At 43.1% G+C, this 27011-nt stretch overlaps 1 protein-coding gene across 1 annotated transcript in view; it reads right to left on the bottom strand.

The window, feature by feature from the left end:
• Positions 1–3688: 3688 nt before the first annotated feature.
• The window catches only part of TRABD2B (TraB domain containing 2B), a 284203-nt gene continuing 260880 nt past the window's right edge, over positions 3689–27011 (bottom strand). Inside the window, exons 6-7 of the mRNA XM_065071440.1 lie at positions 24608–24877; positions 3689–4722 (exon numbers count right to left, since the gene is read on the bottom strand). Of these exons, the coding sequence (XP_064927512.1) occupies positions 4503–4722; positions 24608–24877 (490 nt within the window). The 3' untranslated portion in view covers positions 3689–4502. The remainder of the gene's footprint in view (positions 4723–24607; positions 24878–27011) is intronic.

Raw genomic sequence — 27011 nt, 5'->3', positions numbered from 1 at the left:
GACCTTTCTGCCTTTAGCTAGAGGAAGGTGCCTCCTGAAAAGCTTGTCATAGGGAAGGTTGAATTTGTGTTGGACAAAAGACACACATATGTGCACATATACACTCATGCATGTGCGCACACACACGTGCACCCTATGATCTCAACATGAAGCAATTATCTTTCTGCTTCAATTAAGCTGAAACAAGCTTAAATTGAAGCTGAACTCCAGCACACTCCATGGAACACTGATCACTTCAAAGATACGACAAGCCCATACGCTTTTTTGGATATAATATAGAAATATGGTACTAAGCAAAGTTTGGAATGATAACATTTATGCTGAGATAATAACTCTGGCACTTTGGTTTCTCTAACATAAATATATGATGGGAAATTCCTCCCTAACAGTGGTATATGGTAATGACTGGGTCATATCATTCGACTAATCAATGCACTAAACATAGATTAAGTTCACCCTCTTTCCATCTCTCTTCCTCTCCACAATTGTATATTGAAGAACGTGGATAAATATACAACTCTGTACCTTGGGTGTTCCTAAATTACAGTGGAGCTTGGAAGAATGGGAAGGGAAGTTCAACAAAGCAGATTTTGACACCTGTATAAAGCATAGTTATCATAAATCATGTTCATCATTTATTGCCAATAGAGGTATTGCATTATTCAACAGCCCGAGGGATTGCAGAAAAACTACAACAGTCATAAACTATAAAATACCTTCTGTCCCAGCTTGTTAACTGGTTCTCCGAGAGGAAATGCATGTTGATATAGCATCCATAGTTAAACATAGGTGAGAAAAGCATTAAAACAATGAAAGAGTGGACATTAAGTCTGTTGCTGGTGGTATGGGATATTTATTCCACCGGGAAAAGAGATTGGCAGATAATGAATATTTGTTTATAATGTTAAAGTTATATATAATGTGAATTGTGCTGGTGTCAGTTGTAGCTGCACTGGAAACATGAATCTTACAAATGTCCAGCCTTGGACTCATCCAAAATCATGTCCTTGATTGCTGACATTGCATGACTCTTGTGATTCTCAGAGGTAAATACTATTGCTAGTGTTTGCTATTATTTATAGTGGGCATGAATATTTTGTTAAAGCTCCTGCTCCTGGAATCTTGTGACTTTTTAAACTCATGGTGAATATAATCATGGTCTATTGCAATGGATGTGCATAAATCTGTGCTAACCACTATTGGTGTATTTTAATTAATACTGGGCAGCCGTAGCTGATTAATAAATAATCCATGTTATCAATCACAGTGAGGGTCTCATTTTCTAGTATTGCTATGCTTACATGCCATGCATGGAAATAGGTTACCCTGAGTCGTACCTTAGGGTAAGACAACAGAATAAAAGAAATGTTTGGTTAGAGAACTGTGTTGAAGACACTCATGTGGGGTTCCTGAGCCAGGATCTATGGGAAGTTTCTTAATCTTGTATTTATTGTAGGTCATGTCTTCTTCACTAACCAGAGGAAGCTCAGATGACCGAACAAGATGCTTTGAGGAGGCAGGAGCTGCGTTGGCCCTGAAATCAGGAGACGCCTTTGACACCTGCACTGCAGCACGGCAACGTGGGCACCAGCGCACGGGAAATTGGGTGAGTTACAGGGACATTCATTCACTTCCTAAGAGTTATGGACAAAATGCCAGGAAATGCAAATATGTTAAAACATACTTTGATATCTAAGCTATTTACGTGTTGTGATATCCCAACATACCATAATGAATACTAAATACTATTGTCCTGTGGAGGAGTGACTCAGAAAAAAAACCTTATCAGTGACAAATGGAGTGACTATTCTGAGCGGTGTAATGACAGTGGGAGGGTGGAGATACCCCTGTTACCCTAATATTCAAAATAACCCCAGAGGTTTATGGAGAAAGCCACAGGTTGGGAAACTGTAGAAACTTCTAGTCTTGGTCCTGCTGGTGTTTTTTCCAAGTCTTGGATGAGTTGTTTCTGTTTTCCTCTCTTTTCTCTCTCCCTTATCCTTATGTGGTCTTGTCTATTATACTCTAAGTTTTCCAACACCTGGAATTATTTCTGGGATGGTACCACAGAATCATTTCTGGATTTGATCACATTACAACATATAAAATCCAATGGGTTTTGGTTTGTTGGCCATTCACTTTTACTATGTAACTTATCATCACCCTTAAGATTTGCCTACTTTATTTCCAGTTCCATTTTTTGTACATAAGACATTATAATTCAGCTCTGATCTCTGTCTTGAATACAGCAAGAGAACCAATCAAACACATTAAGGTTGAATTTGAAGGTCTGTTAAGCCATTATATCCAAATGAAGGCATTTCTAGGGTAATTGCTCAAATAAATTTGAAATGAAAGTTCTCAAAATATGTTTCCAATATCTAGCCCTGTGCAATAAATATTATGCAAGGTGAATGGCTTCTGTCCAACACTAACATCTCTCATTCTCTGTTACCCAAAATACACAATAAAAAAGTATGCACAGGGTGTGCTCCAAGCGCATATTTGGAGCAAAGCTCAAAGTTTTCCATTCAAGTGGTGTTGAAAAAGAATAAGGGTAGCGTATAGCACTGTCTGCTGTACCCACTTAAACTGACCACAAACCTACACAGCCTTTGGTCAAAAATGAAGGCTGGAGGTCACTGTGTGCAGTGAGATAAAGAGAAGTTACCTGTGTTCTCCTTGGCCTTTGCAAGGGAATGGGTTGGGATGCATGACGGAAAAGCTCAGTACTTCATCATGGTTTCAAATAAAATCATGTGCATTTTTTTAGTCTAATTATTTTCTGATCTCCTTTCCTGGATTAACTGGTCTGATGACAAACAGTGAATCCTAAAGCGTCTCTCACTGTGGAGACTTGAAGACAACATGGACTCATCTCCACGCTGCAGAGCTGGTGAGAAGGTGACATGACTGTTTCCAGTCAGACTATTATCATTATTATTATTATTAATCATAATAATCTGATATTTTTTCCAAAGTTTATATTGTATTATTCTGGGGTTTTTTGACTCTCCTTCTTAACTAAGATGTTCCCATCAGCTATTTCGGATTTTTGGTTTGTAGGTGATGTAGAAGTAAAATCACTATTTCAACTAAAATCAATTTACTGGTTGAAACTTTTGTAGCCAAAGTGATTTTTTTTCATTATGTTTTGTTGGGTGAAAAAGTCAGCATGCCTTATTAAACATGACATTCTTTTCCACATAGATGTTGTACATCGCATCAATGAGAAGTAGCTGCTTGGAGAGGGAGCCAATTTTTCAGTGGGTACAATGTGTCATAACTTTTCCATCTAAGTCAACAGAAGCACCATAGTCTACAAATGGAGGAATGTTCTGTACGTCTCCATGTCGCGGGTTCATTTGGTTCCTGTGGTCTTGAACGGATTTTGGACAAGTCATAATTCAGGACAGAGATACTGGCTCTAAGCATCATGATAGCAAGATTAAGAGGAATTGGATGATGGCTTTTTGTGCTCTCCAGGTTGTCCATCTGCAGTAATACAACCGGTACAAAGAAGGTCTATAGATTAGCAGGATACTACATATATATGCATATTACATATCTGTAGTATCTATACCCTATAGACAGACTAAGTTCTGTTCTTTTCTATGCTGGGAAAGGTTGAAGGGTTGTGTTTATACAAGATGAGGGAGAGAAGAAAATAATTCCAGTGGGATTAATCCAGAATTTAAAAGTAATTTTTTATTAAGAAAAAGGTAATTGCAATCTGTGTTAGCTAATGAATTAATCCCAGGGCAAAGAGGGAAACTCGTCATTTCCAGAGACGTTGAATAGTTAAGGAGAACAGGGGAATTTAGAAAGGTTATCTTGACTAATGACTTAATAAGTCTTAAAAACAAGTGGGATTTTAAGTTGTAGCAGCTAACTTAAGAATGTACCTACTTTTCTGATGGGCACAGGCCACAGAGAGCAGGATCTGCTTTATTCAGTGTAAGCTATGCTAATGAGATTTAAAAAGTAAAATAAAGAAGTTCAGCAGATATGTACTCATTGTACAGCTTCTGTAAAAAGTAAAGGTTAAAGAAACAAGGCATTCATTTGGTGTCAGTTCAGGCATTTGCAGAGTTGTCAGTCAGAAAACAAATATAGAAAATATTAATTTATCTGTTTCACCATCGCTACTGATTAATAGGGATGTTATTAACATATACAACAAGAAAAAATAAGTTTACCAGTCGAATAAATACATTTTTTCTTTTTCTTTTTTTTTCTTTACATGAACATGTATATTTTACAAAACCCCATAGCACTATGGGAAATAAAGATCCTTCTACAAAAAGAAGATGTAAGTCAGTGTTACAATAAAGCTTTAGAGTTTCAAAATGCATCTGGGCAAAGAGACAAAATCAGCTAGAAGGCACTACTGATTCACCGAGAAGGTCCAGTTTGTGACTGTTGTTGTCATAACCTCCGATTCGTTCATAAATTATCTCTCTTTTCTATTTCCAAAGGGATTGCACGTAATACTAATGTGGTCAGGATGGCTGCAGTAGATTGAGGAGAAAAGCAGCCGTGGCCAGGCAGAGGGAGGTCAGTGGTGGCCACAGACGGCGGGCTGGTGCTGAGCTCGTGGGCTGGGGCTGGGATGGGCGATCCAGACGCGGCCTCTGGTCCAGCCGGTTTGAGATCCAGATGGGGGGTTTGACTGTGATGTAGCCATTGGTTATCCTAATATAGGAAGGCAACGTGGTGGTGCTAGAAGAAAACATAGGAGTAGGAATTAAACAGGAGAACCCTTTACTCTGGTGGTAGTAACAACAGCAATGACTATCACAATTGTCATTAGTATTTGCACGTGTGAGGCTGGGAGATCCCTGGGGGCTGGTAAGTGTGATGGTTTGGAAACAGCTCTGGTTCAGGATGTCCCTCAGCTTCCAGCTGCTGGTAGAATATGGCCAAAGGAAGGATCACTCTTGATATATCAAGTTTATAGCATTTATTTTTGTTAAGCATATGCTGTTGGCCAGTATGAGAGACACGTGTATTTTTGTGCTGACCTGAGATGACACTGTTTTTATATTCTTAGGCACCTTCTTGCCACCAAAGGTTTCAAAATGTGTCATGTCTCAGAGATGAAACTTACCATGGACTGAATGCAAGATCCAGGAGAGGCCACAAACCATGTCTTTCACCCCTTTCACGAGCCATAAGGAATTTCCCAGGATCTCACTACACATCTGATAACCTTGAGCACAGGAGACCAAGCAGCTTCGTTTCTTTCCATGGCTTTAAGACATTTTGGATCATATCACAATACCAAAACCATACACAGTGTAATTTCCCTGTCTCTGCATTTGCCTCAATAGCAGCGTGATTGCTTATTGATTGTAGCTTGAGTTAGTACTTTGATTTGAATGGGCGGGTTGGAATCCATCACGATTCCCATGACACTGAGGGTCAAAAAGGTCAATTTACAATTGGTTTGGAAGTTTCAAATTCTAATCTTCATTTCATAAAATAATTCCATTGCATGCAATATTGATGATCCACAATCCAGCAGTTGTCACAGAGCAGCACAACTGGCCACAAGGACTATGCGAGGTGGCTTCTGGATTTAGAAAGAAGGCTGTGGAGCAAGGAGAAAATATACAATTTTCCCTGAAAACAAGACATGACACTAATAACTGAAGATTCTCCGTGTTACTTTTAAAATCTTCCATAAAAGGGGGTTTGGAGGCACTGAAGATAACCATTCTTTTTCCTATGGGGTAAGAAGTTATGCAGTCCTATAAATATTTAGCTGCAGTATCTGAGACCTTGACCTTGGAATAAGAAGGCTGTGTCTTGCATAATATCAGACAAAAGGAACAATACCTCCCTCCAGATTCATGCACAGAAATAGAGAAGGCTCTTGTCTTTCTTTGTCTGAACAATAACAAGATAGATGTTTCAAATGCATTGAGTCAGTCTCAAGCTGTGAGGAGATCAGAGTCCACCCAGAAGAGGCAGTGGTTAAAGACACATGGGTCAACATCCAACCCAACACACAATCACTGAACGCTACACTTCATCCCGGGGCTTGGCATAATTAACTTCATTTCTTCCCTCATCCCTACCACATCTTCTGGGTGGGAGAGCTGTTCTGTACCTAGAAACGATCTTAACTCATGTGCAGTGAATTAGAGTAAAAAGGAAAGGCAATCTAGAATTGAACACATGGGAATTGCTTCATGGAAGCAGACAGTCCATCTGACCAGTATTAAGGACGCTGACGGTGGGAAGCGGCGCTCATTCCAGAAGAACTAACTGCTGCAAATAGAAAATTCGGAAATCAGGCCCTGCTAGAGAAAGCTCTTTTGTAAATTCCCATAGTGAACGGTTGATTTCTGTCTTGAACTGACGATGCAAGACACATAGCTTTACAACTTCTGCTATATTGCATCAAAACCACAGCAGTCACAACACAAAGAGTTGATCTGGGATAAGCCAACGCTGCTGTTTCAAATCTGTCCAGCTTCGAGTGGTTAACTTACTGCTGGCAAAAATGATACCAGATTAGGTACTGTCTATCCAAGCTCCTGTAATATATGTGACATCAAATATGAATGGCCTTCCCACGGTGAATATAAAGCATCATTAAAGCACATTTCTGACAAAACTAAGTACTACGCGCTCTGATTAATACAATAGAAATGCAGTCATACTCCAGCTTCTGATCCAGGTCTCGTTTATCCTGCTGAGTGATGTTGTGTTGCACAGATCTGGCAACACTAACACTGGGATCACAATATTTCCACCTCCCCCGTAACAGTTTTCCCTAAGGTAAGTATGAGTAGGTGCTTGTACTCATCTCCAGGTTACCATTTGTCGCTTTACACAACTACACAATTTAGCCCTAAGTTAAATCTTAAACTGCAAGGAGGGTCTGGTTTTCAATTTCAATTTTAACAACATTGCCAAAATGCCATTCATACTTGCAGTTTGGGTGTATCTCACTCCTGACACATTCTGCGGACTCGATCCTCCAGCCAGATTAAAACGTCCTTTGCGCAAACTGCCCTTCTGCACCTCAGGGATGTATTGTGTGAGACGGCCCGTGGGGACACAGCCTGGTCAGGGAACCCATAAAAGAATCACAGGCCCATTCATGAGCCAACTGCATCTAAGGAATTCCTAATGCAGCCTTAAATCAACGTTTTAGGTTTCTATGATGTTGCCATTTTCCAGTCAACTGCCAGAAGTGTTTTGTTGTTGATTCTTTTCTCCTCCCTTGAAAACAAGTGATTTTTTTTGGGGGGAATAAACCCCTTATGGTTTACTTAAAATCCCAGGATTTCCTGTCAAAAAGACATGAGAATTTCTGACCACCCTTCTCAGACAGTGCGGTCATTTTCTGTTTTCAAGACATTAGATTTCTATCAATTCTTCCTTGTTAAAATGTAGTGTTAGGTGGGTTTTTTTGTTTTTAAAAAAATCCCAAAGTGCAAGAGAAAACCAGCACATTTCCATTAATGTGTACCAAGCATGCTAACAGCACATGAATCACAGTTTACCCATGTAAGACATTGTCTTAAATGCAACTCTTGACTGCCAAGATGGTTTAGAGATATTTAAAGAGAATGATCCCTTTTACCAGAGGCTACAAAACTCCTTGTAAAACCTCTGGTCCAAGTTTGTAACTAGGCTGTTCTGTAGTGAACGGGCAGAGAAACCTCTCCAGAAAATGGTCCACCCCATCCCAGTGCAGGTCTCTAGCAGGTTCATACTCTTACTTGGGGGGTCTTTCTCTTCCAGGGGTTAGAAAGGGACCAGGTTAGGTTACAACCTAATCTTAGAAGTGGCCCTGGTGTTGGGAGATGACTTCTCCAAACTCCCTCTGAGCATTTTGGACATGCACATAGGATCCACCGACACACAGACCTTCCCTAAGGATGAGAGCAGCAGCAGAGTCCCCTCAACTCAACTGGGAACTTTCCATCATCCCCAGGGAGGTTTTGATCGTGCCTGAAATGTACACAGAGAATAATAAAAATGAATCACAGAACTGAGGGATAATCATCTACATTATTACTGTTCCTTCTCTTGCCAGCTCAGGATAATCTGTATTTGGGCCTTTGGTGTCTGATAAAAATGCCTTTAATAAAACCTTCCACATGATCTGTGGGGAACAGGCAACCACTGGCTTCACTGTTCATACCTCTCTTTTTTTGCTTCTGTGTATGGGATTGTTTTAAAAATCTGGAAGACTCCAGTTATCTTTTAGCCAAATGACCTGCGGTATCATATTCATGAGCTTGTAGTTTTGATCAGATAATAGGGCAGTTTTTCAAATCCGTGCATTAGTCATACATTGTCTTACTATCATTAGAACGTGTAAAACTTTCCCCCACAATGGGGCCCCAGGCACAGGCTTTGTGAACAGACCCTACTGAATCCAATTACATGATTCGAGTCCTTAACACTGGGGATACGCTGAAGCACCTTGATAATTTTGAGCATTTTAGAACCGAAAAAATAAAACAAACGCATGCAACCCTTTGGGGGACTTTGTGTTCTGGCTTGGTTTGCAAAGACTTTACAAGGAGCAATTAAGCAAAGTTTTAGTGTGACTTGGTTTATCCATATAAGCAGGGCTCATCTGGCCACATGCGACACTAGAGCAGAATAACAGACGATAAGACCAGTTGGGACTTTCTGGTCCATCTGTCCCAAAACCAGGAACAAGATCTAAACCCCTCTTGACACATACATCTAATCCATTCTCCAAAAAAACCCTACAATGATAGCAATTCCAGAGTCTCTGCAGACATCTATTCCAACGTTTCGCCATTCCTGACGTTCCAAATTACTGCCTAACGTTTCACCCAATCTCCCTTGCCAAGTGCAAGTTCATGATGACTCCTGTCCCCATGGACAGGTTTATTCCCTTCCTCTTCTCAGCAGCCTTTCACACGGTTTGAAGACTTACCCATGTTTCCTGATTTAAACAAGCAATTCCCTTCACCTTTCTCCGCAAGCCCTCAGCTGCTCTCCCTCCATCCCTTCTGCTTAGTTGATCTCTGTCTTCTTTGGACTGAGGTGCCCAAAACAGTAGTTCTAACAGAGATATTTGCAGCCCCATGCTTTGTGCAGCAGGTACAACTGCTGCCTTACTTGCAAAGCAAAAGAAAGTACATGAAAAACATGCAATATCTAGGAAGATGGTCTTTTCACTACCTTTTGCCCCCAAAGTCCAAACCACCTTTATGGCGCCGGTAACTGCCCTGAAGCTCATGGAGAACTGAGGGTGCTCTGAGGGGGTGAGGAGTGACCAAATGATAGAGATATTGCCATGCGTCTTTAATCTACCTCAGCCCAACACGGTTTCTGTTCAGGGCTGACGAAGTGACCCCTTTAAGCATAACTTACAAAATATTTAGGTTTTTTGTTTTTTCCTGGATCAAAGGAGCTATACAAACACATGACAACTATTTCTAATAAATGTGAACAAATGTGGATTCAGCCAGCCTTTCTTACAATAGCATCTGATGAAAGACGCTTATCAAGACAATGTGCCAGCATAAATTGAACCCTGAATAAAAAAAATGCATGTTTCAATGGAAAAAAACCCCAAGAGCTAGTAAACTGAAAGAAAATTTTTGAGTAAATACAATAATGGCTGTTTTGCATTTGTGATTTGATGTTAACCTTATGATGGCCAGGGTTTGTTTTTTTTTTTAAGTGATATTAAGCATATGCTTCCTGTTTCTTTTCAAACAAATTTTGCCCTATTTTTTTTTTCCTGTTTCATTTAATGAACAGATGTGAAAGGAGTTGATCACATCATTTTTCTGGTGATCAGAAATAATGTTCCTCTAGTGAAGACAATTATTCTTGGAACTAACCAGACCTATTTATGTCACCGAAATTTATTAATCAAGACTTGAAAAATACATCTGCTTAAAGCCCTGGGACCAACTCGGTGCAGTATGTAAACAGGCTGGCTGGCAAGAAGACTGACCACACATTTGAAAGGAAAGAGTCGGTACTAAACTAAGAGGAAAGAAGAGTATGTTGGGGGTTGGAAAAAATCACACTAGAAATAAGTGACAAGGAGTTAACTGTGAAGACCACTAGAGTAACCTCTTCAAAGGAAAGTGAAGTCCCCATCTCCTGAAATTTTCATATTAGTTTTTGATGTTTTTCTGCAAGAAATTATTAAGATCAGCGTAGCCTTTATGCCCCGCAAGCTTCATCTACCTCTTCATCACCACTGTCCTTACAGACACCGTTCTTGCAGCAGAATCCTTCAAGATGCTGAGTCTCCTGACCTCAGACTAGAAGGATGCTAAACACCGAAAGCACACAAGTGCTCCCAGCAAGGCTAATGCTCACATACCTACAGCTCTGCACATCCTAAAGCCCTTTGTGGGATCAAGGCCAGGAGGCTCATGCATTCGCAAGGTTCAGTTCATTAAAAAAGAATAATCCAACCTGGATCTGATTACGGAATCCAGCTTTGGTCCAGAGGAGCCCACTGCTTATTTGCAGTAGTGCAGTAAACTGCCTTTGCATGTCTGGATGAGTAAGCAATATCACACACTGGTTTGTGGCCAACAAAGAAGACAGGGGATGAGCCAAAGGGGCCTTATCTCTGCTACTCTCCCTTTCCCCAGGGTTACTGGGAGCACAGATCTTTGGCCGTTTTCCAGAGAGGCGTCAGGCAGCACCATCGGGAGCACTTCAACAAGCCGCTGCCGTCGACATGAGCTCTCCTTCTGACAAGGCTCAAATGGGAACCATTTGCACACCTGCGAGGAATGTCAAGCTCTGATCCAGCCTTATTTTAAAGCTCTGGCACCTCTAAAGCCTGACAGCAAGCAAGGGTGTGCAGGGATGCGATGGATGGGGAAACAATGTGAAGTACCTCCTGAACACACTGGACCTGAGGCTGTCAGCAGGACAGGCATAAGATGCCACCAAAGAGAATCATGGGTTGTCCTTCTGATACCCTGGCCTTTAATAGGATTTAAAGAATGAGATCAACTGCAGCCATCTCAGATGCTAGCTTATAGTTGGAGCTATTCAACTGTGTGCCTGCTACAGTTCATGGGGAACAAGATGTCTCAAGAGGACAATCCTTTCCCCCTAACATCATGTCTCCAAGGTAGGTAAGATGAGCTGCTTCTGAAGATCTCTATCTCTGGAATTCGGGTCTCCTGAACCCCTGCCAAGCTCTAGCCCCAGTGAGGGCTGTGACTGGTAAGGACAGGTTCCTAAACTGGGATGAAGCCACAGGGTGTGGAAAAGGAAAACTGCTGATTCTGCAGTGCAAAAAGCAGCGGCTGGTGGGCACACAGTTCCCCTCCTCGGTCCCTTAGCAACTCCCCAACAATTGGCATGGCGGGGCTTGGTGTCCCCTCTGTAGGGTCTTAGCTCTGAGCTCTGGCACAAAGGAGGAGGAGGTGGCTTACCTGGCCCAGTGGCTCCAGGAAGGCCACGATGGCGTAAGCAAGAGGAGGTTTAATGTTGAAACCCAGCTCAAATGCCTCTAGTGCAGTTTTGACCCCTTCTCTGGATGGGCCATGGGCTGGAAGCCAGGAGATTTGGTTTCTATCCCTGTGTCACCCACCAAGGAACCATCAAAACCTTGTTAAATCACTTAACTTCTACTACTCCCCTGACTCTGATCTGAGTCAAGACCTCAAAGCGTTAGTGTGACGCCACCAGCATTAACCCAACATGAAGCATTTTTGCAGGCTCTCACTGTGATTTGCAGGCCCCGATTGCCCAGGCCACCTGCAAAATACCTCCGCGATGACAAATTCAGCCCCAGAGTGACACTGCCCTGCAGCAAGGCCAAATGCAAATGCCTCCTAAAACACAGAACATCTCTCAAGCCACAGGTGGAGCAAAGGTGGACGTGTGGATGCAGGTAGCAGGTAGGGAAGGAGCAGGCAAGAAACAACTCCAGCACAGCCTGAGGACCCTTTCCTGAAACGAACTTTGAGCATGTGTTAAAGTCTCCTGCACGTTCAGTCAGGTTCAGCTTTCCCCATCCCCAGGGGAGATTGCGTTTGGCCCTTTTCAACCTCCCGCCCTGATATCCTTCAGGAAAACCCTGCAGATACAAACCCTGCACCCACACATGTGGCAGCAGCAGAATCAGGCCCATCGCTCCTTTCCAGACAACTGCAGAATGGTGTAAAAACACAGAACATTGTAAAAACCAATAACCTTTGAAGCACACCCTCTGAGTAATTACCCCATTCCCATCTAATGACTTAAAGATGTTACAGTCCTCTCTGATTTGGCAACAACAAAGATTTTGACCTTATTAAAACCAGCCCGTCAGGAAACTACATGTCATCCTTTTAAAAAAGAAAAAAAAAAATAAATTATTTAAAATCTCTGCGAACAATAATTCAAGATACTGTAGCTGAAGACCTACGATTTGTTGTAGAGTGTCTGGGTGGTCCCAAGGCAGGAGACGACGACATTAGCTCTTTCCTTTGCCCTTCTAAGAAATGCTTTGATGATTCTCTAACATGCTAAGAATATCCCCTCATGATTCTGTGCTGGGACGAGGCGATCACAGAGCCGGGATAATGCATCCCAGTTTTACCCAGAGCCCGGCCCTTGCTAACAGGGGATAGCGCAAAGCCCTTTGTTTCACCAGTTGTGCACAGACACCCGAGCCAGGATGTGCTCATGATAGTCTAAATAGTGATGTGGGCTCAAAAACATCCACAGACTCGCCCCCACCCACTGCACACATCTGCTCATGTACCTGATTTGTATGTGCAATTACAGCACTCATCAGAACGGCTCAAATAACCAAGTACATGTTGCGATGGTCCTTGGACTGATAATGATTGCAGTTCCAACCGCCAAAGTAAGCAAGAGCATCAAGGGTGCATACACAGATGGGCTTAGTATTGCAAAAATCTTGCCGGTGATGGGATCTGTGAAGATTTTTTGGGCACCCTGCTATACAAAACCTACAGTTCATTTGATGGTGCTGCAATCAGGTGGTTTCAAACCAAATGCCAAGCGTGAGCAGAATATCTCGTCCGCATTTTGCAACTGCCTGCGCTTACCAATACGGCCCTACATGCGAAACAATTTGCATTTTTGGGGTGCTCAAAATCATAACCCATATTTTATGTCTTGGGCTCAACCTTTCAATTAATTAGAACCAGAGTGACTTGGTCTGCCCTCTCCTATGTGCACTCAAGTGTTTGTTTGGCATTGTGTGGGCCCTATGGCTCAAATACTTTTTGCAGATGCACACAATTAACTGTGCATGTTTAGATGTGCTTGGGGAACACATACATTCATAGAGATGTATGTATTTGACCTTGTCACTTTCTTGTAAAACACTGTAAAAGATATCAACTTTCCCCTCCAGATTTTAAAATGATTTAGAATAGGCAGTAGTGGGGAAATGCCTAAAACATCCTGTCAAATTAAGCATTTTCTCCAAGACTGTTCTCTAAGACACACAATTACTGCCACTAAGAAGATGGCTGTGCAATGTATTAAGGAACAGAATGAACAAACAAAATATAAACTGGCTTAAATGGATGTCCAATATACTGCATTTTTCCATTTGATTTTAATTCTCCTTTTTCCTTCTCCCTGTTCTTTTTCCATCTCCACGTAGCAGTTTTTCTCTCCACTTCGTCTGTATCACATTTTTCTCTCTAATTCACTGGGCTTGCTTTCCTGCTCACTGCTTGGATTTTTCCAGAGTCTCTCTTAGTAACAATAATTAAGGTTGGGTCAGATCTTTGAACCTGTTATTTGGAGCAGTATTGAACTCAAGCTTGTTCCACTAACAAAAGCACTGGCTTCTTTTTCTTTCCAATGGACTCACTCTCAAAATAAATTAAAAAAAAAAAAAAAACGAAACCAGTTCATGGGGTATATTGACCAGACAGAAATGCCACAGATATTAAATTGCTGCATCGCCCACAAGGTTTGGGTCCCTCCAATTGCTTGCAAAGCAATTGTGATGATACCAGCCACAGCACTTCCAAACCCACTGAAAGCCCTGGGATGCCATCGGTGGCTCATAAAAAGCTGCTTGCAGAGCTGGAAAGGCTGCAAAAGCTTTCCTTGTTGGGTGTCATAACCAGGGCACTACAGGGGCTCTGCAGAACCGAGCTTTTGTGAGCATGGTCTGTACCACATCTCTCCACGGCATCCTGTGCACCCACCGGCTCAGAGCAGCAGCCTTGGCTCCCCCGCCTTCCAGCACCACGGGCTCGGGCCCCAGGTACAATAATGCTAACTTTGTCCAGTTAAGTTATTCAGGAATTGTAAAGAGGAGATCTGAGTGAAACGGGAATTTTGCCTGGCATTTTCGTAATTGCAGGAACCCAGCTTTTATAGCATTGAAACCATATGAATTCAAATAAATCCTACCTCTTCGTTCCATGAGTAACTGGCCGCGGAGCACAGTTGCCCTTTGGGGTCCTGCTGGGTTTTCAGCAGGACGTGCACCCCGCGCTGCTGGGACCCTCAGGGAATCAAATCTCCCCTTTCACTTCACAATCAATCTGTCTTTTTGGGTAAACCTGCTACCACAGTGTAACTGTGGTTAAACCCCTCTTAGAAACCAACTGCCTGCCACAACATTAATGTCGTTTTCATCCCTGTCATACTTTTCTTCACTTAGTTTCACAGGGCGTGCAACTCACTAGTCAGAAGGGGAACCAGAAATAAAGCAGAACCAGAAATAAATCCCATATCCCTTACTCTTTTCCTTTGGGCCAGCATTGACTGTGCTGTCTGCTTGCATTTCCACCGAACTTTAAAGACATTTCTTTTTCTATAAGGTAACTCACGTGCTTTCACTGGAAGATGAAGCTTTTTACATTTTATGGATTTTATGTAGCTCTGCCAAGTCTAGGGCTTTACCTTGAGGAACAGCAGATTTGCAGTCTCTGGGGCTTAGATGCTGCGAGATATGAAGAACACTCAAATATACAATAAGTTCAGCTTAGGGTTGCAGTGTTTAAGAAGAAGGTTTGTTCTAGGTTTTAGATGGTAAGTGATCCTTTCAACACACCTGCATATCACCGAGGCAGACAGGTATTAACACAGCGAGAAGTGTCCTTACAGAGGTCCCACCTTCAACCCAAACCCCACTTTTGAGACGACTCATTAACTTCTCTCCCTGACGGGTGCAGTATAAGGAGCACAGATGCATCTCTGCTGCTTCCACACTGAGAAGTGGGGAAATGTCTTGCTCCTGACCTCAACAGCTCCAAACCTCATGTGCACAAGGGTCCAACCTCCCTGCAGGGTCAGTGCTGGCTGTACCAGTCCAGTGAACAATTCAGTTTGCTCATAAGAAGGTGGAAACAGTCACATTTTGTCAGACGAGTAGTGCTGTTGAGAGTCAGATGGTGAAACTGGCCACCACCCCATCCAATACAGAACATGTTGCTAAAGGAAAAAGCTCTGCATCAAGAATTGCAATCTAGGGAGAGCAGGTGCTTTACTACCAACTTCCAGTATAAGTTGGGGAATGACCTGTTGGAGAGCAGTGTAGGGGAAAGGGACCTGGGGGTCCTGGGGACAGCAGGGTGACCATGAGCCAGCACTGGGCCCTTGTGGCCAGGAAGGCCAATGGTACCTGGGGTGGGTTAGAAGGGGGTGGTCAGTAGGTCAGAGAGGTTCTCCTGCCCCTCTGCTCTGCCCTGGGGAGACCACACCTGGAATCTTGTGTCCAGTTGTGGCCCCTCAGTTCCAGCAGGACAGGGAACTGCTGGAGAGAGTCCAGCGCAGCCACCAAGATGCTGAAGGGAGTGGAGCATCTCCCGTGTGAGGAAAGGCTGAGGGAGCTGGGGCTCTGGAGCTGGACAAGAGGAGACCGAGGGGGGACTCATTCATGGGGATCAATATGGAAAGGGCGAGTGTCAGGAGGATGGAGCCAGGCTCTTCTGGTGACAACCAGTGATAGGACAAGGGGCAATGGGTTCAAACTGGAACACAAGAGGTTCCACTTAAATTTGAGAAGAAACTTGTTCCCAGTGAGGGTGGCAGAGCCTGGCCCAGGCTGCCCAGGGGGGTTGTGGAGTCTCCTTCTCTGCAGACATTCCAACCCGCCTGGACACCTTCCTGTGTAACCTCATCTGGGTGTTCCTGCTCCATGGGGGGATTGCACTGGATGAGCTTTCCAGGTCCCTTCCAACCCCTGTGATTCTGTGTTTAAGGAGTCCAGCTCACCCTGGGCACGATCCCACTCAGCGCTTGTCACCACGTCTGCAACTGCAGGCAGCCTTGCAAGCTTAACACAAACCACACTCTTCACCCACACCGAGCAGAAGGGTAAAAGCGCTACTGTGTATTGAATTTTCTCTGCCTGTTAAACCAGACAACTCATTTTTCAGTTAAGTGAACGTAAAGAGGTTCAGATATAGAGGAATTCCCTTTACCTGAGGGTACTTAGTTCATTTTCCATTCTTATCTGTTTGATAGGAGCCAGGAATGTGGTTTTATTTGTGTGTGTGTGATAGACAATATGCTATGAAGAGTCGTAGTTAAAGGCTCCAAGGAGCCAATCCTCAGAACATCTGGCTAGTGAAAGCCCTGGATATGGAAAATATAAATGTCAAGGCTCATATTTATAAATTGGAAGGGCCATGACGACATCTGCTAAGAAGCTTTCTTCCAGAGTCCATTTGCTGTACACAGTTATTCACTGGCAACAATAAACATGTGCATGGATCACATGCGTGGTCTGCCCTTCCTTCCAGCCGCTGAAGGAACACACGCCCCACTAACACACAAATGCTCTGTCCGCATCACACAGAAATACAAGTATTTGCAAACCTCACAGCAAAGCTCCTGCATACCAGATCACAGTGGGATAAACTGCTGCAACAGACTAAAAATAGCTGGAGAAAAAGATCTGCATTAACACAGGAGACAGTCAAACTCACAGTGTTAACTCTTCTGGTGGAATAAACACCCTCCTTTTATTGCCTAGCTCCACAGGATACAGCTTGTACTACAGGTCCAGTCCCGAAGCTTTAATTTTATGACTGAGTAGTTGTGGATGGGAATCTCAAAAATAGAGTCTAACCTACCAAACCATAGTAGCTTAATATTAACATTAACACAAGCTGTAAGTAAAATAAACTTGCTTCTTCATTTATACTCACAGGCACCTATTCTCCAGCGTAATGCCAACTGTAACTACATTTCTGATGCCTGAGAAATAAAAATTTGATCCAATGCATAAGCAGAAAGGTTTTGCTAATGACTTATTATTGTAGGTATCTAGACCCTGGTTTGCCCCCAACACTCCTGTCACTGACCACAAGGCTGACAAGTTGTCAAGAGAAGGAAAAGGACCAACAGAAAGAGCTTGGACTGTTTTATGATGTCCATGAATTTAGCCAAGAATAAATGGAGGCAGTGCTGACTGTCTTGTCCAGCCTGCAGTGCTCTTGGCCACACACACATCTGTGTGAAAACGGTAGAAAAAGATTAAATAACATGGAGGAGATCTACCTCCTGGTTAAAAATGAAGAGGGAGGATGCTTGGCTATGCCTCCTACCTACTGCAGTCCGCAGTAACGTCAGATGACAAACAAGTGACAAGTGAGACATGCCACCTTCTCAAAGAGGTTCTGCTGGAGGTCGTAGGCTCCAAAGACCCACACTTTCATTGGCGTGGAGTGACGGCCAAGCGAAGCGCAGTGTTTGCAGGATCACAGCCTCCTGCACGGTGAGCTCAGGGAGTGCAGAGCTCTGGAGATGGAGATGCTGGAGGGGTCCCTTCCTACTCCTTGTTCCAGGGCCCAGTTAAGGGCAGAGTTAAAATAAGGCAGGTAGAAAGAACACTGGAAAAAGAGCAAATTTAAGCGGAAAATGGAAAACCACGGAACAGAAAAGTTAATAGGTTGTCCAAACTCAAGAGGAGTCCTGGCACTGGATGAGCAAATGAGACTGCGCTGGCTGAGAAACAGCGGAACGAGTGGGGATGTGCATCACGGAGGAAGGGATTATCATAACTCGGTAGCTGCTCCTTCTTCAGACTGAATCCTAAGCAAACATTTTGTTTGTGCTGCATCAGACAGATCTTCGGCAGCTTAACAAAGCCAGCGATGGCAGGGCTGTGTTCAGTCTGAGTCAGAAATACACCAAACTGGGGCAGATATAAATATATAACATAGAATATTTTAACTCAACACATCCCAATGAGAAGTAGAAAACAAGAAAGGATGAGAAAGCCCTTAATAGGTTCCATAAAACATCTTGCATTGTGTTTTCAGTCTTAATCAGAATTGAAGAGGAAGAAGCAGAAAGTGCTCCTGGATATCCAGTGCTGAAAAATAGCTCAGGGCTCAAAAATCCTGCTTTTGTGTGCTCTGATTTTGTTATTTGCTCGCCTTCAAAAATATGGATTTAATATTCATGATGGATTTAAATTTCACAAAAATAAAATACCTAATGCATTACCAACAAAGAATTAAGTTTCATGAAATAAAACTGAAATCTATATAAAAAGTATGTCTCTTTTTCCAAGAGAATTCCATGTTTTTTTATCTCTAATGACTTTATTTTCCAGTATTTACAGCTTTCATTAAAACAGGGTTGGCATACTGCTTCATGTCTAGCGGGTGAAATTGTGGCTGCACATCTTTTCAGGCCCATCTGGAGGATAATGAATTAACTCTTTGGCTTTCCAAAGGGAAAGAAGCTCTCACTCACGGCCAGCTGACAGAGGGTAGGGTCTATTAGCATGGAGATGCTAAGAGTTTTGGACATGAACATCAGGACTTCCCATCCATCACTGTGACGTGCGAGAGAACTGTGTGCTGAGACCAGGCTTCACAGCTTTAACTAATATGTTCTGTGCACTCTGACCAACCTGATAATCCAAGAAGCCTCAATAAAAACCATCTAGGGAGGAAGGATAATGTCATCACTGTATCATATGTTACAGTCAGGAGATTTACCTCTTATTTATACGGCACTGAGTTATAGCATGTTCTTATTTTACTTCCAGTGGAGGGCTTGAGTACTTGGGGCTGTGCAAAGGGTGATGAGTGAACTGCCAACATCAGTGCTTGTTTAAAGGAGGCATCAAGCCATCTGCTCATCCTAAAGGGGGATTCAAATGGAAATAGTAAGAAACCAAGAAGGGGAAAATGCAGTATTCTCCACGCTTTGCTCCCTGCTCAGGAGAAGCTGAGGATGCTTTCACAGAAACAAGATTGCATGTTCCAGAGAGGAATGAAACATGAGGAGAGAAAAGGACCAACTGATGCACTGCCAAAAACGTCATCTTCTTGCCACTGTACATCCACCAGAGTTCATAAAAAATTGGGCAAACTAAGAGCAGATTTTAGGCCAGTTCAAGACAAAAAGGTTCAGCTTCCACTGAGGAACCAGGAGGGAACATTTGTCTAGAAGGTGTTTTGGGACCATCTAGTGTGACAGAAGGGTTTTGTACCCAAACCGTGAGATTTTTCTGATGAGCAGGGATTCACGTGCCATGCTCTGGAGACCAAGGGCAGTCACTGATTGGGACTCTGATCATCAAATTCTCCGACAACAAAATCCTGCCAGAACACTCAAAGAGATGGTCGACAGAAGCGCTGTAGGAAAGCCAAGGGGCCACACAACGCAGCGAAGCCCCAAACAGCACCGAGGTGTGAGAAGGGAGGGAAGGTGGGACTGCAACACACCCACGGTCCCGCTGCTCCTGGCTGCTGGAGCGATGCCTTTGGGAGACAGGTTCACTACAACAGGTTAGAAAGGTCCTGAAGCTGCATCCTCACCCTTGGGTGAACACAGGGCGACAAAGTGCAATGGTGGCAGTGGGTTATTCGGCTGGAGAAGGGGGTGAACCCCCCTCCCCATGAGCATCGGTAGACACGCACTCCGCGAGCAGTATCCTTAGCAGGAGGCGGATAGAGTAATTTAAACAAACAAGGCCCCAGTGATGGAATTTTCAAGCTCAAAGCTACCATATGGAGGGAAATCATCTGACCACAATTTACCTGTTAGACTTCAAAAGTGTCTAGGTCTCCTCTAAAGAAAAGCAGTCTTTTCTTTAATGAAGTTAAGTACTGTATTTCAGCACCGTGTGTTGTGAAAAGGAAGCAATTTGGATTCATTTACCGAAATTTACCTTTCAGATGCAGTTAAGTGAAATTAAAAGTTTGTCTGAGTTGACAGAGTTCTGTTTTCCATCACTGCATTGTCTTGAAAGAAAGGATAACAGACTAAGTGCTTAAATTCCATCCAAACTGATAAGGTTCACTCTGTACAGGCACACTTAGTGCGGTTTATTACACGTTGTCTCCCTTCATCCATCACTGGTATAACTTCCTTCTAAAAGAAATGGATATTTGCGATGCTGTTGCATTCATCTGGGGTTGAACAGTCAGCACTGGGTTATCAGAGAAATGCCATTTCCAATTACAGGCGGAATTAATTTCATTTCCTACTAATGGCAGGTTTTGCAGAGCTGAGCTTACATCTGGCTCAGGAATTTCTTTTTTTTCCTCTTCTGATAATAATTCTTTTCCTTTAATTCCGATCCTGTGCAAGTGAAGCAACTGTGTGTCCTCAGCATCTTTCCAAACACCATCTTCCCCCAGACCTCAGCAGTGGGAACGAACCTCTGAGCTTGCCCATTACCCCCTCTCTAATTCTTTCTTCCCACTGATGTATTTCTCCCTCTTTCGCATCTCCCAGCTGTCATCGCCCCTTCCAAACCTCACACCTCCCTCCCTGTTCAAGGAGTTGTCCTCCCACCCTGCCTCAGGGCCCCCGGAGCCACAATGCTCCCCCCAGATGCCAGAGCTTCTCCAGGGCTGGTTTTATTTGCAGCCTAAAACTATTTGCCCATTAGAACAAAGGTGCGATCCTGACCTGGCCCTCACAGACCACTCTGAAATGTCGCAGACGTTTCTTTATTATTTCAGTTCACTGAGCGGCTCATCAAGAAAAGCCAGTGAATGATCTGTAATTAATTAAATATATGACAAGGGGAAGCTTAGCTAACATAGTGTCAACAGGAACAATAACACGCTCTGTATGCCAGACTGCAGCCCTCCGGCCCAAGGGTTCTGCCTCCCCTCCCTGCTGCCCCAGCTGGATTTTGGCTATGGGAGCTCGCTAGGGCTTAAGTTTTGCCTAAGTTCAAATTCCTCCCAAAGACGGACTTCAGATCTGCACATTTCTGCAAAATCAAGTCGTTAAAGAAAAAAAAAAACATCCCGCTACTTGAAATCTCCACTTAATTTTGATTCTTGACAAACAATTTCAAACACAAACTGCAGCCAGGCAGGACTTTCTCGTTTTGTTTAGATTTGGGGGGAAGGAGGCAGAAGGGAGAGGAAACCACACATTTCATCAGCATTTTTTACTTTTTAACAGGCTTCGCTGTAGCCGATTACCCAGGAGATGAGCAAATCTCAGCTCTGTCAAAGACAGGGCAGAAGCTTTCTCATCCTCCCCAGCAGTACTGACCCCCAACACACAAAGCTAAACACGGTTGTTAAGGCAGAACAAAAAGGACAATCTCCAAGCTATAACTGAAAGTAAATACTAATAATGATGTGTGACATTAAATGATGACTCATTTTTCACAATGCCATTGCAGATTGTAGCCATAACCTCAGATCAGACCTGGACGACTGTGTGAGCTGAAGTCTTAGTGGAACCATTAATTATGGATTTCCTGGCTTTTATAGGTTGGAGTCAGACTTTTGATGTTCCTTTGAGATTGTTCTCCTGTGTTCATTTCCTTTGTTTCTGTGTTGGTAGCTTAAAAAAACACCCCAAGATTTTCATGGAAGTGTGTGAGATAGCCTAGAAATGCCTAGTCCATAAAAGCCCTGCAATTCATGTCTCATAAAGTCCTCTAATCCACGGTCAATAAAGCTTTGGAAAAGAGCTGTACGAACCACAGTCATTTAACAGTTCAATGAGGTTCATACAAGAATCAATAATCTGGTTTAAATTTGCCTGGATTTGTCCTCCACCTGTACATTTCTCTTTGACTTTTCAAGTTGAAAGGCAGCTCAAACAGCTGAATCCTGGAGACCTCGCATGGAAACAATGAGTTTTATGCAACGTTCATCCAAAAGCTGTAATAACGACCCAAATGCCTCTACTTTATCTCAAAGGTGAACACGTAAAGTTTCAGCTGACAACAGGTGAGTTAGGAAGCTCAAACTGGAAGAAAAACCATTTGGAAATAAAGGGCCATAGCTCAAGGTAATATTATATGCAGAGACCTCAGTCCCTATAGAACATGGGGGGCTCCAATTTCAGTATATGCAAATGCGCAATGGATCTACGGGACAGGCCGAAGTGTGAACTTCTAGAACACCAATTATCCTCCAAAAATGAGTGCTAACAGTCTCACTGCTGAGTGCTTTATTGCTGTATGAGTGAACATTACTGAGGTAACACAATATAAGTTCATGTGCCTCTCTCCTGCACAGGTAACGCTCCACTGCCCATATTACCCATCCTAGCTGTTTCCTCCCAAGAATGATCAGGCTGCAAAGTCTGGTGACAGGCACACATTTCTGCTCTTTTCTTGCCAATCAGAAAGGAACCACTTAGAGAGAACTCACTGTTTATTGCCTTGTGCAAGGTCCAGCTTGCAATTAATGCTGATGAAACCCAACTGCCAAAAGTACAATATGCAGCAGCTGGTTTATGAAAGTTGAGACCCCATCCAATTTATGGGGAAAGCAGAGCTGGTTGTGAGTCTCTGATTTAGCTGAACAGTTTGTATTTTTTGTTCTGTTTTGTTTCCAGGAAAACACCAGAAGTTACTCCAGAACGGAAGAAGCACTACAACCATCTGAAAGCACTAAGGCAGACTTCCCTTCTTCCAGCCTTTCCTCATTTCTAGGGCTGTGATCTCCCACTAATATCTCCCTGGGATCTTTCAGCAAGGCAGGCGACACACCGAGCCTGGTTCATCACCAGCATGGTAGGAGCAGAAACTTATGTTTCCTTATCCCTATCTCCATCCTTATGAAACTGCAGTAGAGGAGTGAAAGGTTCTGATTCAGATGAAATCACAGAGCAAATAATTTAACTCTAACCTGGGGAACTACTCTCTTAAATATTTTTCCTAGGAAGGTTTCTTACCGAAATAAAATCATCAAAAGGCACAAAAGTCTGCCCAAGCTACTCAAGCACCACTGCTTTAAGCCCCCAGCCCCACATTTCCAAAGCCGCATCAGGCCAAACATCCAATCTCCTCTCTGGATAGATAGGACGAGGGCAGGAGGATGGTGCCTGACTGCCACGCTCCCACCAGATCCATTTGAGCCCCTCACTTGTCTGATGCATATGGTGAGCTGGACCAGACAGCTTGTGAAATGCTGGGACATCATGGGACATCACAAACTGAGCAGAAGAAAGATGGAAAAGTTCCTTGTCCTCGAGGCAATCGACTGTGTTGAACCAAATACATCTTAGCTCATACTTAAGCATTCTCTGTGGAGAGGATCCAACCACTGAACACACTTTGAGAACAAAGCATAGGAATCCCTCCTACCGAAGCTGGCGTCAACCTCAGAAACAGCCTTACTATGTTAAGATTAATATGCACCACCTTAATAACAACCCTTACATCGCTCATCCTGAGAATACAGCAAACTACAAAAAAATGAGGCAACTACTCCATTAAAAATTATGAATTAAAAAACCCCAAATCCCAAAACACAAATATGTGGAGTTTTTTCCTTAGCAAAAGGAAAATCCTCTGAGAGACTCTGACTCATTTTACTTGCAAGGAATTGAGGTGCTATGAAAATGGGAATAAGAGTAACGCTCAAGCACAATCATTACACACATAGGCAAGCAGCCAGTTCCCAACAGATTATTTCATTCTTTTTACTTGTTAAGAGATCTCTAAACATTGTGGCTGTTTATCTGCCCATGACTTGCCCCGGATAAAGGCACCAAGAGCTTTCCCAGTTGTAGACGTGGGAGAATAAGTTGCCCAGGAATCCTTAAAAGCACACATTGAGAAGCCGTGGTCAAACAGGAAAGCTGCTCTTATTCCAACACTGAATGGGAGCTTTTAACCTCAGACCAAGACTGAACAGTCACAGAAATGTGCCTGTCTCCTTTCTCTTCACACATACCCTTAGTCCAGTACTTAATTTTGCCTCCGTTTGCTGTTTGCAATACCATCCGAGATGATAAAGCATCTCAGTCCCAGAACACAGTTAAGCAGACTGAAACCCAGATATGTCAGAATCTAAAAACCCCCAGGAATATTCCGCATGGTTGGAAAACGGGCAAGTCTTTGGGTTGAAAACTGACAGTAAAGATTGGAAAATAATTATTGGAAGAAAGAGAGCAAACACAGAATATTTTCCATTGCCATTTTTTCCTGTTTTTGCTCTGACAAGTCTTAGTTTCTGTATATTCTAAGCGTTAGCTTTTTCTCTCTTTACTTTTATATCAAACATGCTTGTGAGCCTTCCTCCTAGCTCTTCGTTAGGCTCCTAAAACATCACCTCACTCCCTGTCTCTGCAGTTAGCCTTTCTCCAACCCTCGTTACAGTCTAATCAACACAACCTAGGATCTGTAAAGCACAACTAGTTAGGAGGAGGCAAGAAGACAACCAGAACCATAGAAGTCATGACTCACCTGTCTTCTATCCGAACCCAGAGGTCATTGAACTGTCTCTGGCGATGGTGTTTGTGCTGCTTCTTGTGCCATTTCTTCTGCCTCCCAAACTCTTCCAGCTGGCTGATGCTATCTGGCAACAGGAGGTGAGGAGACAGGTTGTCTTCTTCATCCATCTGCAGGGGCTTCAGGGAAGGAGACGTCAGCGGGACCTGCTCAGAAAGCTGGACAGCGGGCAGGGCTGTTGCTGGGGACCCTTGCAAGGCTGGGCTTGTCTTTGGCATCCTAGAACTGCAAAACAGATTTAAACATTTGGTGAATAAGTGAGGCATCGTGCTAAGAAAAAGTCAAAGCAGAGGACTACGCTACTTGGTGGGTGCTCCTAACTGCTTAGAGGGTGCATAAGGAGAAATAAAGGCTTTTGCTCTGGGGCAGCAGCTAAAGACAGCGGTAGTATTTCTGAGTGAGATTTCAAATAAACACTAAACTGAATAAAACAGGGAAAAAGGCAGCTGATATTGCTGTATTCTGGCATTTTAATTGCTTCTTACAGGCTTTAGAGCCTGTGGTAGGGGTCAACATCACCTCCCCCCTGGGCTGAAGGTTAAATGGCAAAATTGTGACTCAGAGGAAAACTGATACCTTAACAGAAGCTGATCTTAAATTAATGAAATAACTCTAGTTCCCTTATTTTTTGTTCAGCTTTGGATATGATCTGTGGAAAACAAGCCATTGTTTTGACAGCAACCATAATTATGCTTGTTCATCAGGGAAGCCCAGGCTGATGACAGAAGCATCGTCCAACAGCCAGGCTGCTGGGATGGGGGATGTGCGACCTGAACTCTGGCAGGCTCTGGATAAAGAATAAATGAAGCAAAAAAGAGGTGGTAAACAACCCGTCCAAAGCCACCTTGAAACAACACTGCCAGAGCTCCTGCTTGACATACCACCACCTCTTACATCTGACTGGAACTACGCAGAAAAAGGCCTTTTATTGTTTTAATCTTCCAAGGTTCCACTAATTTTAGAAAAAAAGTCAATACAAACTCTCTGCTTTGATACACAGCCATGTGAACTTACATTTGAGAGCCAAGATATCTGAAACAAATATCTAATAAACCAATACTGATATAAAGTGATAATCCGCGCCCCCCCCCCCCCTAACTTCAGTAGAAGTTCCTGTTTGGTCTTAATTGAAAGAGATGAACTTTTTCTGTCTCTGGGATGGCCCAATGACTTATAGGTGCAGAAAATGGAAGAGAATTAATAGGCAATATAAAGCTGTGGTCTGCGAAACTATTTCTATTACATGGATACTACGACTCTTAAGACAGAAACAATTAAAGCCACGTGAAAAGTTTTGCCTCCTGAGTGAAACCAGTAAGACGTTTTAATGAAAAAGTAATAAAAATCCAAAACTTTGCTGGTGACAATGTACAAAATCTACTGCAAGTGAAACCACATGTTTCATTTATGGAACATTTTGTTCTCTTCCAAAAAAGTCACATCTACCACTAATGGCAGCTTTTATTTTTCTCTTTGATTTTTTTGAAGTCCATTACAATACCAGACAAGATGGACATCTCTATTCCCAGTGCACCATGTTTCACCCAAAGGTCCTTCCAATAGCTACTGAGAATTAACCGTTGCTACTATGAGACTCGCTGGCAAAAACTACAGTAACTTTGTCACTCATAGCCAACGTTAATGAAATTCTTCAAAGATAATACAACAGGTACAGAAAAGAAACACACTTGTTTAAACGAATTCTAAAGTTCTCTAAGGTTGCTTTCACTAGTAAAAGGCACAAGAAAATCCCTCTTTTTCCAAGCACTCGCACTCTGAGTGAGTCCTTTTCAAACTCATTCATTCTCATTCCGTGCTCTATTCTACATCACAGAGAGATCTACTGGTTCTGGAGTTTTTCCCCCATTAATGCTTTATTCCATGTTGAAGATGAATTTTCATGAGTGCAGCAGCCTCCTGTGAGAGATCTTGGTGCTCTCCAAAGCCTTCAAGACTTCTTAGGCTGTGACAGAGGCTCATGGCTGAAGCAAAGCCATCTGCAGACTCATATGAAAGGAAAGGCTCTCACAGGTTTGCATCGGCTGGGTCCCTCAGACCACAGCAGACAGTTCTTAAATTTCTAACCAGCCACGAAGGTGGGTCAGTGATGTATCAATGTGCAAATGCAGCCTGGAAGACAACACGGTGCAAACTTGGATAGGATGGGTTAGGCAGGTAGGAAGGACCTGGACCAAGCATCTACAACCACCTTGTGGACAACTGCAACGGAAACACAAGCTGTTGATACTGCTCAAAGACAGCTCATTCTGGCACTGCTCTGGATACCTCTGTGTGAATTCACCAGGTCTTCCTTCAACTCAGTCGTCATATGCAGACTAGAGAGAAGACCACTACCCTG

This window comes from Columba livia, chromosome 8 (genome assembly GCF_036013475.1).
Source record: "Columba livia isolate bColLiv1 breed racing homer chromosome 8, bColLiv1.pat.W.v2, whole genome shotgun sequence".
NCBI lineage: Eukaryota > Metazoa > Chordata > Aves > Columbiformes > Columbidae > Columba > Columba livia.
This window is presented reverse-complemented; position numbering and strand designations above follow the sequence as displayed.